This window comes from Contarinia nasturtii, unplaced genomic scaffold (genome assembly GCF_009176525.2).
Source record: "Contarinia nasturtii isolate CC-2019 unplaced genomic scaffold, AAFC_CNas_1.1 Cnas_scaffold_1073, whole genome shotgun sequence".
Lineage (NCBI taxonomy): Eukaryota > Metazoa > Arthropoda > Insecta > Diptera > Cecidomyiidae > Contarinia > Contarinia nasturtii.
This window is the reverse complement of record NW_022198418.1, coordinates 1-15486: the sequence shown is the minus strand read 5'-3', so window position 1 is coordinate 15486 and position 15486 is coordinate 1. Positions and strand designations below refer to the sequence as shown.

General features: G+C 32.2%; 1 protein-coding gene across 1 annotated transcript; it reads left to right on the top strand.

The window, feature by feature from the left end:
• The first annotated feature begins 4095 nt into the window (after window positions 1-4095).
• Window positions 4096-6172, top strand: LOC116344579 (importin subunit alpha-like). Its single transcript, XM_031773176.1, has 4 exons — window positions 4096-4448; window positions 5558-5816; window positions 5886-6024; window positions 6093-6172. The coding sequence occupies exons 1-4, from the start codon at window positions 4096-4098 to the stop codon at window positions 6170-6172; spliced, it is 831 nt and encodes a 276-aa protein (XP_031629036.1).
• The last annotated feature ends 9314 nt before the right edge of the window (window positions 6173-15486 follow it).

Genomic DNA, 15486 nt, shown 5'->3' with positions numbered 1-15486 from the left:
TCACAGCTGGCAATGTTGGAAATGTCAGAACCTGCACCGTTTCAGCAACCCAAACCAGCACATGTGTTCCTTGAACAAAATCGAAAGCATTATCTGATTGGTGCTTTAACTTCGCACCAACCGACGGTTCAACTGGATTTGATGATCCTGAGTAGTGAAAAGGTGTCGTTTTGGACTAGCAATACAACAAACACGATCACCGTGTCCGGTAATTACGCTTAAGCTTCATTTTGTTTAGTATAAAAAACAAACCAATGGCTTATATTGTCTGTAAATTTCCTATAAAAAAAGGTTACGTTGTGCCGATTGGCTCGACTCATGAAGTCAACAGCCCCGGAGTCTTTGATGAATCAATGCTCAATCAACAAGGTAATTTCTTTTATTCAAAATAAAACAATATATAAAAAAGGTTTTAATATTTTTCTGTATTTTTATAAAAGATCTACCGGAAGAGCCCAATGTTGTGAGCTCCACTCCAACATCTTTTGACATAGAGGAAGATGACATCAAACCTGATATTCTATCAACGCGTACACGTCTAAAAGCGAAGGCAAATACAGCCACTGAAAAGGCATCAACTAAACGACGTCACCAATCCAACGAAATGACGAAGTTGCCCAAAGATTCGAATCTCTTTGATGCAGCAAAACCGAAGAAGAAGAAGAAGAAGGAAGACGAAGAGGAGGAGGAGGAGAAGGATCTGGGGGTGGAGGGGAAGGATGAGCAAGAAGAAGAAGAAGAAGGTCTTGAATTCAGTTTCTGCAACTTCGATGTGGGCACAATTACAATTCATTCCGATATCAAAGGTGAAGGAAATGAAGCGAAAATCGGAAACGCTGTCACTGTCATTTACATCGCCAGATCTGACAGCGACAAAAAAAACAACAATTCACCGCGACTTTTGTTTTGGGAAAGGATAATAATGTGATGAAATGCCTTCACGATGTTGTTAAAGGAATGCGTGAAAAGGGTAAACGTCGCATCGTTTCACCGGCTAGCCTTGCATTCGGACAAAAACGGACAAAAAGGTTTACCAGGTTTTGTGGGACCGAACGCTGATGCAACAATCGATATCTTTTTGGATAAAGTCTACAGCAAGTAGTTTGAATGATATTTTCAAAACAGACAAAACTTTTCACTTGTTTTTGCTATCACTACAATGTCCATGAACACTGCAGCTAAATAACCAAATCAAAATGTTCAAAATAAAATCAACGTAATTTTTAGAAATAAGGATAAAGAATCAAAATAATATAACAACGGTGATATTTAGCTATTACTACAGTTTTCAGCTAATTAACCAAATCAAAAAGTTCAAAATAAGATCAACATGATGTTTAGAAGTAAGGACAAAAAATCAAATTAGTATAACTATTATACCCGTACAAAAATCAATATCTTTTTGGAAAACCCAGAACAGAAAACTTTTCACTTTACAAATCAAAATAAAATCAACGTAATTTTTAGATTTAGAATTAAGGACAAAAAGGCAAAATAATATATCTATGGTGATTTTTACAGTACAATTGTCCGCACATTAACCAAATCAAAATGTGTTAAATAATATGGAAATATATACGATAAGAAAATATATTAAAAAACATAAAATGTTTAACTTTCCATAAATTATTATATACACAATTTTGCCTTTGAACAGACACACATTTTTGTCTACAAAATTAAATTATGAAAATAAACAAAAAAACAATCATTCCAATATAACACAATATCTACTTCAAAATACAGATTGCAATCAATCATAACCATGGTTATGTCTAGATTAAGACACAATATTTGAATTATTTTATATTAAGCTATGAATCAAAGCCTTTATATTAGATAAATTCTAAATATCTGAAGATTAAATCATAAAATCTAGATTGTTCCATGAATAAGGTACAAGTAAAGTTCATCGTTACACTTGCAATAATTCAGAAAATGAAATTAAATTGTAAAATTGAAAAAATGTAAACAGTCCAATGAAATACCTCATCAATGTCATTTCTGTTCTTCATCACTCATAAATTGAATAAACGAATTCTTTACATTTAATTGGTTTTTAATCACTACCCGTTCGAGGGTTGAATTCATAGTATTTTTTTGAAACAGAGATCCTCAAGACAATCGTGAACCCAGAAAATAATTATTCGTTGGGCAGCAAGAAAGCACGGCATGAATCACATGAACGCATATACTCAACGATCTTCTCTCAGCATGAATGATTAAAAATGCTTATGTCCACGAGAATAGGCAAACGATAAACTGATCAATTATTTCAATCGATATAAAATATTTCGAATTGAAAGGCGTCTCGTTTACATTTGGAAGAGCTTCATTGGAAGAGCTTTTCAAAATTCGTAATATATCTTACTTTTATTAATTATTTGGAAAAGCCATTTTGGAAGAGCCAATCAAATTTTCGATGGCTCTTCCAAATTGACTTTTCCTCATTTGCACCAAAAACTATATAAGTATCTCTAAACTTTGATTGGCTCTTCCAAACAAATGACAAAAGATATGTCTCGAATTGAAAGGCGTCTCGTTTACATTTGGAAGAGCATATAAACGGCAATTTACCATATTTAGCTGTCCATGGAAAGTGCACGAACACCTACGAACGAACCGTTTGTTCTTTCCAATGAAAAATCGTGAAAAATAAGAAAAATGTTGACTCCCGTACACCACCCGAACGGTTTTTTGGCGTAAAGTGCAAATCCGGTGGGATTCGGCTGATCCATAGATTCTCAGGATTTAGCTTATATTTCAGAACTGATATGAATAAAACCATAAAATAGTTGAAAAATAGTTTTTGGCTCTTCCAAAGGAATAATAAAAGTAAGATGAAAATTAAATAAGTAAAAAAGGTTCTTACTTTTAATCAAGAGTCAAAAATTATATTTTTGATATTTCAAAATTTATTTCGAATGTTTTCTTGGGTCTTATTAACAAACTAATTTTATTTTCAACATGAGCGCTCTGCCATCGTATTACTGTGATCAAACGGATGTAATATGACTTCGAGATGGCGCACTAATAAACTGAACGAATCCAATTATAGTCGCGTAAATTGAGATATAGTATCAATGCACACATACAAAAGTGTCTATACTGTCAAACACTGTATACGGATTTTATCTATATAGGAGTTTATGTGAAACGTATGTTTTATTAACATTATAATTTTAAATTTTCAAAGACATTGTCAGCATTTTTCATTTCGTCGTAAATGTAAGTTTTATTAAATGAAAAAAATCGTTTGTCCATATTTTGATTTTTTTGATTTTTGTGAAAACTTGTGAATATTATTTTCTTATCAAAATAAATTTCAATAAAAAATAGCCTGTTCAAAGTTTCACATCATTACGGTACCACACAGGCATGTGTCTTTCATACAAAAATGAAATTTTTTGTGGATTTTTGTATGAAAAGTCTGTTAAAAATTGATTGCATCTTAAAACTAACATTAGATTCGGGTTTTTCGTGCCAAAAAACCCTCCACAACACATTCTTTCATCGTTCAAATTGAAAAAAATATCATTTTAACGCATTTTTCTCATAAGTGCCTCTTCAGAGGCTAAGTTTTAAACCGATCAATCAATGTCGTTGAAAATTTGACCAGATCTATTCCTCGCAGAGTGCACAATCATCCCGTGAAGTCAGATTTTGAATTTCATGAGCACGAAACCATCGTGTCACCAAAATGGTTGAAAAATGGTCAAAAAATGTATGGATGTGGGTACTCCATTTGGACCAAAAAAAAGTACACCGGTCAACAGATATTGCTCAAAAACTAATCAGCACGTCTCCTAGTAGTCTCAAATCATCCTGCACATTAATAGGCCCCAAAATCATCTCCAATCGTGTTTTCTACATGAAATATGCATAGAAAAAATGTTTTGGGGTGACTTTAATTTTTTGGCCTAATACAATACCTTTCCTACACTAGGTGTGCGGAAAAGTAAAAGGATTTTCGTTTAAGAATAGATTGAATTGGTCTCGTTAAGATTATATCATTTCGCCCATCTCATTATAGTTGTCTTTCTTTTCTTTTTTCCGCGTCGCATTTAGATACTCAAAAGAAATCCAACCGTCAAAATGGAAAATCGTTTGAAGAGCTACAAGAGTAGTTCACGAAACGTTAATCATATTTGTAGCCGTCAAAATTGTGTTAAAAATGAAGAGCGGAAATCAAAGAAAGATGATCAATTGGATGAGCGTCGCAACATTGATCTATCACTACCGTTGGAGGAGCCGTCATTACCGCCAATTTTTCTGAATACTACACCGTTGGAAGAAATTATCACACATATGCAAGGTAGTGAGTCAGTATTGGTTCATTATGCCACACAAGCTGCACGCAAAATGTTAATGCAACGTGACCCTCCAATTAATGATATGATTTCTAACGGTATCGTACAAATTTTCGTTGATTTTTTGAACTCCGAAAGGTAAGGTTGCTTGTTTGGTTTTTTATTTTATTTTTATGTGTGCGTTTTTTTTTTTCATTTTGTATACACAAAACAGTCAAGATTGAATTGCAATTGCGTACAGTGTACGGTATAGAGTGTGCAGTTTTCCACATCCCCACATTAACATGGCCAAAAAATCGTTGCTCTGGGATTTTTTAGACCTGAAACGCGTAGAAAACTCGTGTGTGCGGAAAAGTAATATATATTACTTTTATTATTTATTTGGAAGAGCCAATCAAATTTTCGAGATACTTATATAGTGTTTGGCTCAAATTAGGAAAAGTGCATTTCGAAGATGGCTCTTCCTAATTTGGAAGAGCCAAACACTATATAAGTCAGAGCGTATAAATAAGGATTTGCCTTAACTAATGAAAAATTTCTATTGACTACCGATTATTTTAAGAATACTAGCCGGCCTACACTCGCGAAGTGCTTATTGTACAGTCAATGAATTTTTAAAGAAAAAACGGACTTTTTTGTAGTCACAAAACTACGGAAATCTGATTACACAATTCTTGTCTTCGACATTTTACTTTACCGCACACCTAGTGACACCTTTTTTGTTAACGCGATAAATCTTCTTCCAAAAACTCAATTCAAATTCTGACTTTGCAAGATGATTGGAGGAGACGTGCTGATTAGTTTTTCAGCAATATCTGTTGACCGGTGTAATTTTCGGTCCGAATGGAGTACCCACATCCATACTTTTTTTAGCAAATCATTCTATTTTGTATATGTGTCTAAAGAATCAAGTCCACATTTTCAATTTGATTTGTCGTTAAATATTAATTTGCTTGTTTTTTATTTTTATTTGAAATTCTTGACTACCGAACTCAAAATTCTTGAGTACCAGATTCTTGCGAAAAAACAGCTTATTTTACGCTCTGCTTTGAAGACTCAAATTATGTATGCGGACAAATCTAATTTTACTATAGTAACACTCTTACTGTAATTTAAAAATAATGTGTGGCTTCTCTCAATGTGTATCAAACACAAAAATTTCAAATTATGGCATAGGCTAAAAAATCTCATGAGAAACAAGAATGGAAGATCACATCAGACAATTTTTTATTAATTTTACATATTAGTTCGGATCTGCAATACGAGGCAGCATGGGCATTGAAAATGATAACATCGGGCACACAATCACAAATAAATGCGGTTGCGAAAGCTGGTGCCATTCCAAAATTCATTAGTTTAATGAAATTAAGACATGTTGGCCTCTCGATACAATCATCTTGGGCATTGAACAATATTTTAGACAGTGGATCATACACGCACAAATCTGAAGCATTGGAAAACAACATCGTCGAGGTTTTAGTTGAAATTTCACAAAAAGAACAACAAGTAAATTTCTGGCAAAAAAATTTCTTTTTGTTTAGTTGTTTTTTACAAAATCTTTATTTTCATTTATAGTTGTCTCTTTTGCGTACCATTGTATGGTTAACGTCAACTCTGTGCTATGGAAAATATTTGACTCTTCCAGTCGATAAAGTGAAGATCATTTTGCCAGTGTTGGCAGAGCTTCTGTGCCATGATGACTTTGAAATCGTCTGTACGTTAATTTAGAAGTATCTTTTGGTTAATATGATTATAATTCATTCTTTTCAAATTTGATAACAGCTGATGCTGCGTGGGCGATTGGCTGCGTGGGCGATTGGTTATACATATATTTTTATAAATCGTTCATTTCACTCATTTAAAAAAAAAAGGCATAAAAATAAAAAAAGGTCGAAAATAAAATACTATTGTGATCAATTTCCGATAAGAATTTTGTATTTTAATGGGAACCGTTCAAAGAATTCCATCATTCCTTTTATGGCAAAATAGGTCCATCACTCATGCACTTCTATGCTAAGTTTGGGCGCGATACATTAACTAACAATATTCATTTATTCACTTGCTCAATCATTCCTCAAGTGAATTTGTATTTTTTGGATTTCTTTTGCATAAAGAGGCTTATTGATATGAAATAACTGCTTCAGCGTAAGTCTTCGGTGTTCTGCGATAACAGCCAAAGCAATTTAATAAATTTTAAATCAAGTTTTTGTTGAGATTTCGAGCAGAGTCATAAATATATATATATATATATATATATAAGTTTCTCCAATTTTCTTAAAATATCTAGAAGCGGAGCTCCGCTTTCAATTTTCTTAAAATATTTTCGAATTTGTTATTTAGGTAAGTAACTCATTTTATGCATGCTCATCTCACCATTATTTGTTATACATTATAAATTTTATAGCAAATACTTGGCTCTTCGTGGAAGTTCATTTTACCAGTGTTGGCAGAGCTCCTGTGCTCTTCCAATAAATATACGAAAATGGAATACGGTCTTTTTAGGCATATAATACAAAACACATTAATATTCACTTTATATCATTTTATTTTCACAAGTATAAATTAAATTATATAGATTTCCATAAAATAATTTCATTTGAAATTATTCATCAATTCACAGCTCTTCTTTTGGATTTGTTGTTGCATATATTTAAATTTAGAAATTGTTTATATAATGCTATGCTCTCCGCCATTATTCTTTACCATTCATTTTGAAAATGATAATTTCTTCTTACTTGATTTGTTGATTGTTATATATAAAAATATTGCAAAAAAAACAATAGAGCATGTTGGTAAACTCGCCGAAAGCCATCATTTTTGATGTAAATTCGATTCGATTAATGTTGAATTGTCTGGTCGTTGATTTTGATTCTGGTGGTAGTGTGAGTTCGGGTAGTAATGTTGTGGCGGTGGTGGATGTTGTTGGTAGTTCTGTGGCAGTGGTGGATGTTGTTGGTAGTTCTGTGGAATTATTTGAAGGTGTTCGGCATTACTTGATGATGGTGCACTCACATAACTTGGAGTCGGTTGAGATAATTCATTTAAACCAATTGGTTGAGCATTATTGCTTATTTGATCAATATTCACTTTCGAACTACATTTCCGATACGTATATTTGAGTATTTTATATATTAGATCTACTTGACATCTATCGAAAGAGTACTTCGCATCGGCAGCAGTACATAATTTTGCGATGATATTTGTGATTTTTTTTTGTCTCTCAATGCCATCTTCTTTGCAGCATTCTTGCTTGTGCTCTTCCCTGTCCATGTCATGGTGGCTTGAAGCTTCGTATCGAACAAATGACCAAACAATACCACCAATACACTATATCCATTGGCTCTTCCATTGGTTCCACCAACTTTTTTAAGAACGTTGAACTAAGGAGTTGAATAAAATAAAGCGAAGAGAAAATGATGAGGTAATGTGGCTCTTCCAAATGTGTATTGTCTAACAAAACTATATTTACATACCACTTTAGAGTGAAAATCCTCTCGCAACAGATTGAAATCGAAATTGTTTACGTCGTCATAAGTTTTTAGAGGTAAACCAAGCTTGGATAATTCAGCTTCATCGACTGTTTCTAATTGATCCATATTATTTGCATCTACTTGGACTTCAACACTTGTCAGTCGCTTATCCATCCGTTTTAAAATCAACTCCAAATCACAATTTTTTTTATAAATAATCATTTCTCCTGCTGTTAATTTTTCCAAAATATCCGATTCTGTTTGTATACTTATTTGTTGCAACGACGATGTCTCATTCAATATCTCATTGTTCTTGATTTTATCAGCATTATCGAATAAATAATCGTCATTATTGTTATTGTCAATTATTGATGTCCTCTTCCTCTTTCCCAAATTTTCTAAATTTTTATCAGCCATGTTGATATGATAAGCAGAAGAGCCGCACTTTTTTTAATGTAGAAACGGGTTATGCAAAAAGCGATAAACATTTTGACAGTAAGTGTCAAATGTTGAACAGAACCAACTTCAGTTTGTCAAAATTGACTTTAAACGTTTGGCTTTAATACGGTTCGACATCGGCATAGCTACTACTAGTAGTATATTTGCATTACTTAAGTTAACACATATCAAGACGAACACTTTTTAGAGAGGGATAAAATTTGAAACCGCGTGATGGAAAATTCTACAATTGGAAGAGCAAGATACTTTCGCCGTAGGATTCGTTCCGAACCACTATCTATCAGTGCAGATGACTCCAAAGGTTTGTATGGTTGAAGAGCGTACTTTTTTGCACATTCTTCTCATGTTTTGTCATTGTGAATATTTCCAGGTAAATCGATGAAATTGAATAAAAGCGGTGGCACAATTCATTCAAAGGACGAGAATGAATCACCAAATGGTTACGATGGAAAAGTCGGTCTTCTGTTGAAGGGATCAGCAGAACAAAAAAATAACGCACACGATGAAAAAAAATCAGGTACGTAAATGTTTATGAAGCGCACAGAAAAAACTATTTGGGGTTATATCACGTTTACAACTACTTTCCGTTTCATATTGGCTTACCGGTGTTTTTTCCAGATGAGAAAGTCAAAGTGAACACGCTACAGCGTCGTACACGATTAAATAAAGATCAAAATCTAGGCTCATCATCAACGATGGAACATTTTACAATTGGGAGAGTAAGATACTCTCGTCGTAGGATTCGTTCCGAACCACTTTCTATCGGTGCAGATGACTCCAAAGGTTTGTATGGTTGAAGAGCGTACTTTTTTGCACATTCTTCTCATGTTTTGTCATTGTGAATATTTCCAGGTAAATCGATGAAATTGTATAAAAGCGGTGGCATAATTCATTCAAAGGACGAGAATGAATCACCAAATGGTTACGATGGAAAAGTCGGTCTTCTGTTGAAGGGATCAGCAGAACAAAAAAATAACGCACACGATGAAAAAAAATCAGGTACTTAAATGTGTATGAAGTGCACAGAAAAAACTATTTGGGGCTATGTCACGTTTACAACTACTTTCCGTTTCATATTGGCTTACCGGTGTCTTTTTCAGATGAGAAAGTTAAAGTGAACACGCTACAACGTCGTACACGATTAAATAATGATCAAAATCTAGGCTCATCATCAACGATGGAACGTGCGGACGATGCCATAGGTTTGTATCATTATTTATATGATTAAACAGAGTATTTTTTTGCTATTTTATATAATAACAACACATTTTTTAGAAGAAGACAATATTTTAGCAGTTTCAATATCAGTGAAAAGAGCCTATTCAGATACATGTATGTATTTGCGACATATATTATAATATAATACGTATTGTACAATTGTATATAAATTTTATTTGATATGTCAGGTGCAATGGAAGATAGCCAATCAACGTCACGAAAACGTCGAAAAACCACTTATTCTCTTCAAAAAAAAAATCAAAGAAAACTTCCAAATCGGTGATCCAGTATTTGCCAAGGTAAAAGGATACGTCGAATGGCCAGCTATCATTACAGATTTAGACGAAAAGTTTGTCTGGGTGAAATTTTTCAACTCAATTCAAATGTGAGTATATGTGTATCTCAATGAATGTGAGATTTATCGATTATATTATTCTAATAACAATTTATATTTTTTTCTTATTAATAGAGGAAAATGTACGCGCGCGAAGCTCTTCCACTTGAACGATTCCGTGAAATTTATCAAAAAGTATAGTGACACACATAAGGACTTCAAAAAAGCAGTCAAAGAGATGGCCATTTCATTGGAACAATCTTTGTTAAGCTTCGACAAATTGCCAAAGATCGACAAAAATATCGAATCATTCTTAAAATTACTCGAATGAATATACAGACGTCTAGATACAATTAAATTATACATTGTAAAATTAAGTGGTGATGCATTTTGTTTCAATTCTTTCTATTATTTGGAAAAACAAATGAATTTTGATAATTTAAGCAGTGTGGTGATGATATTAAAATAATATATAGATAAAAATAATAAAATTTGAAAATATATGCGCCACAAATACACAACATTATGTACTATGGTATACCTTTCAGTAGTATTTAGTATATCTACCGAAAAAGATAAGTAAATAAATTGGAAATATCAGCTCTTCCATTCACAAATAGTGTATTAATGAAATGTTAATTGAACAAATGTACTCTTTTTCATTTTAATCAATGCATTTGCAGTAGATCTTTTACTCGAGCTCTCTAATGATTCATATCATACAGATCAAACTTCAGTTTGAAAATTGAAATAAATGAATTCAATGCCACTTTTATCTCATGGATAAAACTATTGACTCCTCACAAAATAATATGTATTTTGACTGTCAAAGGCTATATGGAAATATTTTATTTAAATTTTCTAGCCTGATCTAATTTACACTACGTTTTTTAATGCAGGCTCTTCCAATAAATATAAGAAAATGGAATACGGTCTCTTAGGCATATAATACAAAACACATTAATATTCACTCTATTCCATTTTATTTTCACAAGTATAAATTAAATTATATAAATTTCCATAAAATAATTTCATTTGAAATTATTCATCAATTTACAGCTTTTCTTTTGGATTTGTTGTTGCATATATTTAAATTTAGAATTTGTTTATATAATACTATGCTTGCTCTTCTCATTATTCTTTACCATTCATAGTTTGTATTTTGAAAATTTCTTTTTACTTAATTCGTTCCAACAAGCTTGGGAAAAACAACTCCAAATCACACATTTTTTTGGAAATAATCATTTCTCCTGCTGTCATTTTTTCCAAAATATCCGATTCTGTTTGTAAACTAATTAGTTGTTGATTTTATCAGCATTATCGAATAAATAATCGTCATTATTGTTAGTGTCAATTGTCTTTCTCTTCCTCTTTCCAGAATTTTCTAAATTTTTATCGGTCATGTTGATATGATAGGTAGAAGAGCCGTATTTTCTAATGTAGAAACAGGCTTGTTCAAAAATGCGCCAAACATTTAGAAAAATTAGGTTAAGTGTCAAATATTGACAGAACAAACTTCTCACAAAATATTTATTTTAACTGTCAAAGTTTTGGAATAAATTTTTTGGAGTAAATTTCAATTGCTGTGTTCATTCAAAAAGTAATCATATCGGTAAACCTGTTTCCATCTGGAGCTTAGCTTTTATATATTCAAAAAAAGAGCATAAATGGCCCGAAGACTATCAACGAGAGCAAATCAAAGGCGTGTTACTGCAACAAGGATACGCGTGAGACGCTTTCGTTGCCAACGGAATACACAATTTGATGATGACAGTGACCCTTTAGTCAATATTCCAAACAACAAATTGACAAGTCAACTATTGGTATCTTGGGTCAATGCTTTCGGTATATCTTTTCGAGCTGTAAACGCGCTTTTGGCCATCTTAATAGCAGCAGGCTTGCAAGACTTGCCGAAAGATTGTCGAACATTGATGCAAACGCCAAGAATAATTCAAATATCTCACATTAGTGATGGACACATGTGGTATAATGGAATTTCAGAAAATTTGCAATTGATATTTTCTAATATTCAACATGATTTATCAATTAAACTTAACTTCAACATGGACGGTTTGCCGATTTTCAAAAGTTCACAGCGTTGTTTCTGGCCTATCCTATCTTCAATCCACAGTAAGTTTCAGTCAAAATGGTCACTAAATGGCTATATATATTATATTGACTTTTCCGTATTCAAACAGAGAAGAGCTTACTGTTACTACAAAATGTAAAAATATTTAAAAAATAAGAGATTGTTCATCAGAGCAGTATGTGTGAGCAAGAGCGCTCTGAGGAGCCGGAGGAGCACTGAGAAGATGAACCTTGAGGTGCAAAACATTAAATATTGAAAAAAATATCTTAAATCCTAATATTATTATGAATTATAATTAATATTTATGCATTTGAATAAATGTTTAACTAATATTTTGCTCTTCACTGAGGAGGAGCTCAGCTCCTCAGTGCTTCTTCGGCTCTTCCTCACAAATATTGCTCTGAGAAACAATAAAAATTGATAATCAAAAAAGGCTATCGTGTATCTTTATAGAAATGCCACATATCAAACCTATGATTATTGCTACGTATATGGTGTGGAATTCAAAAACCATCCGATGTGAACGAGTATTTAAGGCCACTTATTGATGAACTAAAGGAAATAATTACCAATGGCATAATTATCAATGGATACAAATTGACTGTTTCATTTCTGAGCTGTATATGTGATTCGCCAGCAAGATCATTTATTAAAAGTAATTTTCATAACTACAAAATATTTCATCCTCATATTATATAATTCTCTAGAAGAGCGCAATATAAATATTTTCTTATAAGTGTTGGAAAAATGAGCCAATTAACATGTTTCTTTCTGTAATATATTCACTATTATAAAGGTACAGTGAACTTTAACCATAGATTAGGTTGTCAAAAGTGTCAAACAGTGGGAGTATATTCAAATACTAGAAAATGCATGAGCTTTCCCCACATTGAGGCAGATCGAAGAACAGATGAGAATTTTCGTAATCGATCCCAAATTGATCATCACAAGGGAATATCAATCCTGGAAGAAGTGCCTGGCGTAGATATGATCAAATCTTTCCCAGTATCAGATGCACTACATCTATTGGATTTGGGTGTCATGAAAAAGTATGTTATTTTCCCTTCATAGAACAAATTGCTAATTTCATTTTCCTAGATGCTTGATGTTATGGTCTGGCGAAACAAAACATAAGTATGATGGAAGATGGCCCAGACGACAACAAAATAGAGTGAATATGCAACTACAAAATTTAAACCAGTTTAAACCATTGGAAATTCATCGTTCTGTTCGAACATTAAAGGATCTACACTTTTGGAAAGCGACTGAGTTTAGATCTTTTCTACTTTACTATGGTTTCATCATACTTAAAGATAATCTAACTATGGAGGAGTATGATCACTTTGTACGCCTTAGTTGTGCAGTTAGAATTTTCTATGTGGATGCATACGAAACATATCGACCCATTGCAAAAGACTGGCTCAATGAATACATTGGAGAATATATCGACATATATGGATCAGATAGAGTCGGAAGTAATGTACACAATCTGAGTCATATATTCGAAGATGTTGAGCACCTTGGTTGTTTGAATGAGATAAGTAGTTATCCGTTCGAAAATAGATTACAGTTTTTAAAAACAAGACTCAAACAACCAAAAAAGAGTTTAGAACAAATTTCGAGAAGACTCGCTGAACTTTCGCTCGACTACGAAACGTTGTTTATTGCACCTACGCATGAAGTAGTCTATCCATGTTTGAAACAGCCAAAATACACAGATAACGAAACAATATATAGCATAGTTGAAGTTGGGGCCGACCTGACTTTATCAACGAAAAAAGACAAGCAGAAAGACAGTTGGTTTTTAACAACAAATAATGAAATTGTTAAAATGAAATATGCCGTTAAACGAAATAACGAAATTCTTATTTATGGTAATTGTATAAAGCGTAAAGCCAATTTTTTTAATCGACCCGTATCTTCAATGCGGTTGCATATTTATAAGTCAGATGGCGAATTTAATGAAAACATCGTGTTTTATAAAATAGAATCTATAAAAGCAAAACTGCTTCAGTTTTTGTACAATAAAGATTTTATTTTCATGCCACTGTTACATACATTGAAATCCTATTAAACCAAATAATATGCGACTCATGTATCAAAAATTCCACATTTTTTTATATTAATTCGTAGATTTCTTAAAAAAAATAAAATATTTTTACTCATTTAAAAAACTGCACATGGATTTGTTATTACTTCTTCCAAATTTTAAATGAATAATTTCATATTTGTTGTTGGGAATGGAAAACGTATGAGTTTTGTTAAAGAGCAAAAATAAGTATTGCCATTTTGGAAGTGAAGACAAAAAAATAGCCAAAATAGCAAAAAATAGCAAAAAATAGCAAAAAATCTTCCATACGACTGGAGTTAAAAATTAACGCAAAATAGAATTTTCTTATCTAAATGGAAAATGATTACCATTTAGCTTCTGAGTTTTTGCACAATCAGCTTCAGTTATATGGAAAGGCTCAAAGTGCCAATTTTTGAATTTATATGGTTGCCTTTATAGAATCCACATATGGATCTGCAGATAATGATTATGAAAATCAATTCTAATTTACAATATATGTATGGTTGAGACTAAATGTGGGAATAGTTGAAACCGCGCTTTCGAACACATGCCTTTTGTGAATATATGACAAGAGATAGAAGGAAAGCGTCTTCAGCAATATTTTGGATCTTCAAATCCTCAAACATTTCCGAAGACACTTCCCTACTATCTCTTGTCATACATTCACTAAAGGCATGCGTTCGAAAGCGCGGTTTCGGCCATTCCCACTTTTATTCTCAACGAATCATATATTAGATTTAGCTCTTCCGAAAATAATTATTTTGGCTCTTCAACGTGATATGTTAGCAGCTGCTAGAACTAGTGCTTGCAGATATGCCGGATATTGCTGTTGAGATATTTATATACATATTGTGGGTGGCGCATATAATGAGGCCACTTTTGTGAAACTTTTTTCATCATTTTGAACAACTTTGTAGTACATTTTTTTTAGTACATAACCCTATCCGCAAAAGTCATTGTTAATTTTACTGAAACAATTTTTGATAATTATCTTGAAAAGAATGGTAAAAATAACGAAAATTCGTTTTCCGTTGAATTTACTATGTATTTTTGGTAATTTTTATCAAAAATGCATAGTAAATTTATTTAAAAAATATTTCGGTTAAATTTACTGTATATTTTTTATCAAAAATGCATAGTAAATATATTTAAAAAATATTTCGGTTAAATGTACTGTATATTTTTGGTAATTTTTATCAAAAATTCATAGTAAATTTATTTAAAAAATATTTCGGTTAAATTTACTGTATATTTTTGGCTATTTTTACCGTGAATTTATAGTAAAATTAACCAAAAAACAATTCAATTTATTTTGCTATAAAATCATGGTAAAAATAGCTAAAAATACGCAGTAATTTTAACCGAAATATTTTTTTAATAAATTTACTATGCATTTTTAGTAAAAATAGCTAAAAATACGCAGAAAATTTGACGGACACAGAATTTGTCAAAATTCACAAAAAATAACATTCTGAAAGTTTCAAGAAGTTTTGGCAAAAATTAGGGGTAACTCCAATACCCAATACAAAATTTTC

What these genes read in the sequence shown, in the direction of transcription:
- LOC116344579 (XM_031773176.1), top strand. Translation starts at nt 4,096, where the DNA reads ATGGAAAATCGTTTGAAGAGCTACAAGAGTAGTTCACGAAACGTTAAT. An exon ending in GATTTTTTGAACTCCGAAAG is followed by an intron (nt 4,449 to 5,557) that starts GTAAGGTTGCTT and finishes TTTACATATTAG; the next exon opens with TTCGGATCTGCAATACGAGG. An exon ending in TTTCACAAAAAGAACAACAA is followed by an intron (nt 5,817 to 5,885) that starts GTAAATTTCTGG and finishes TTTCATTTATAG; the next exon opens with TTGTCTCTTTTGCGTACCAT.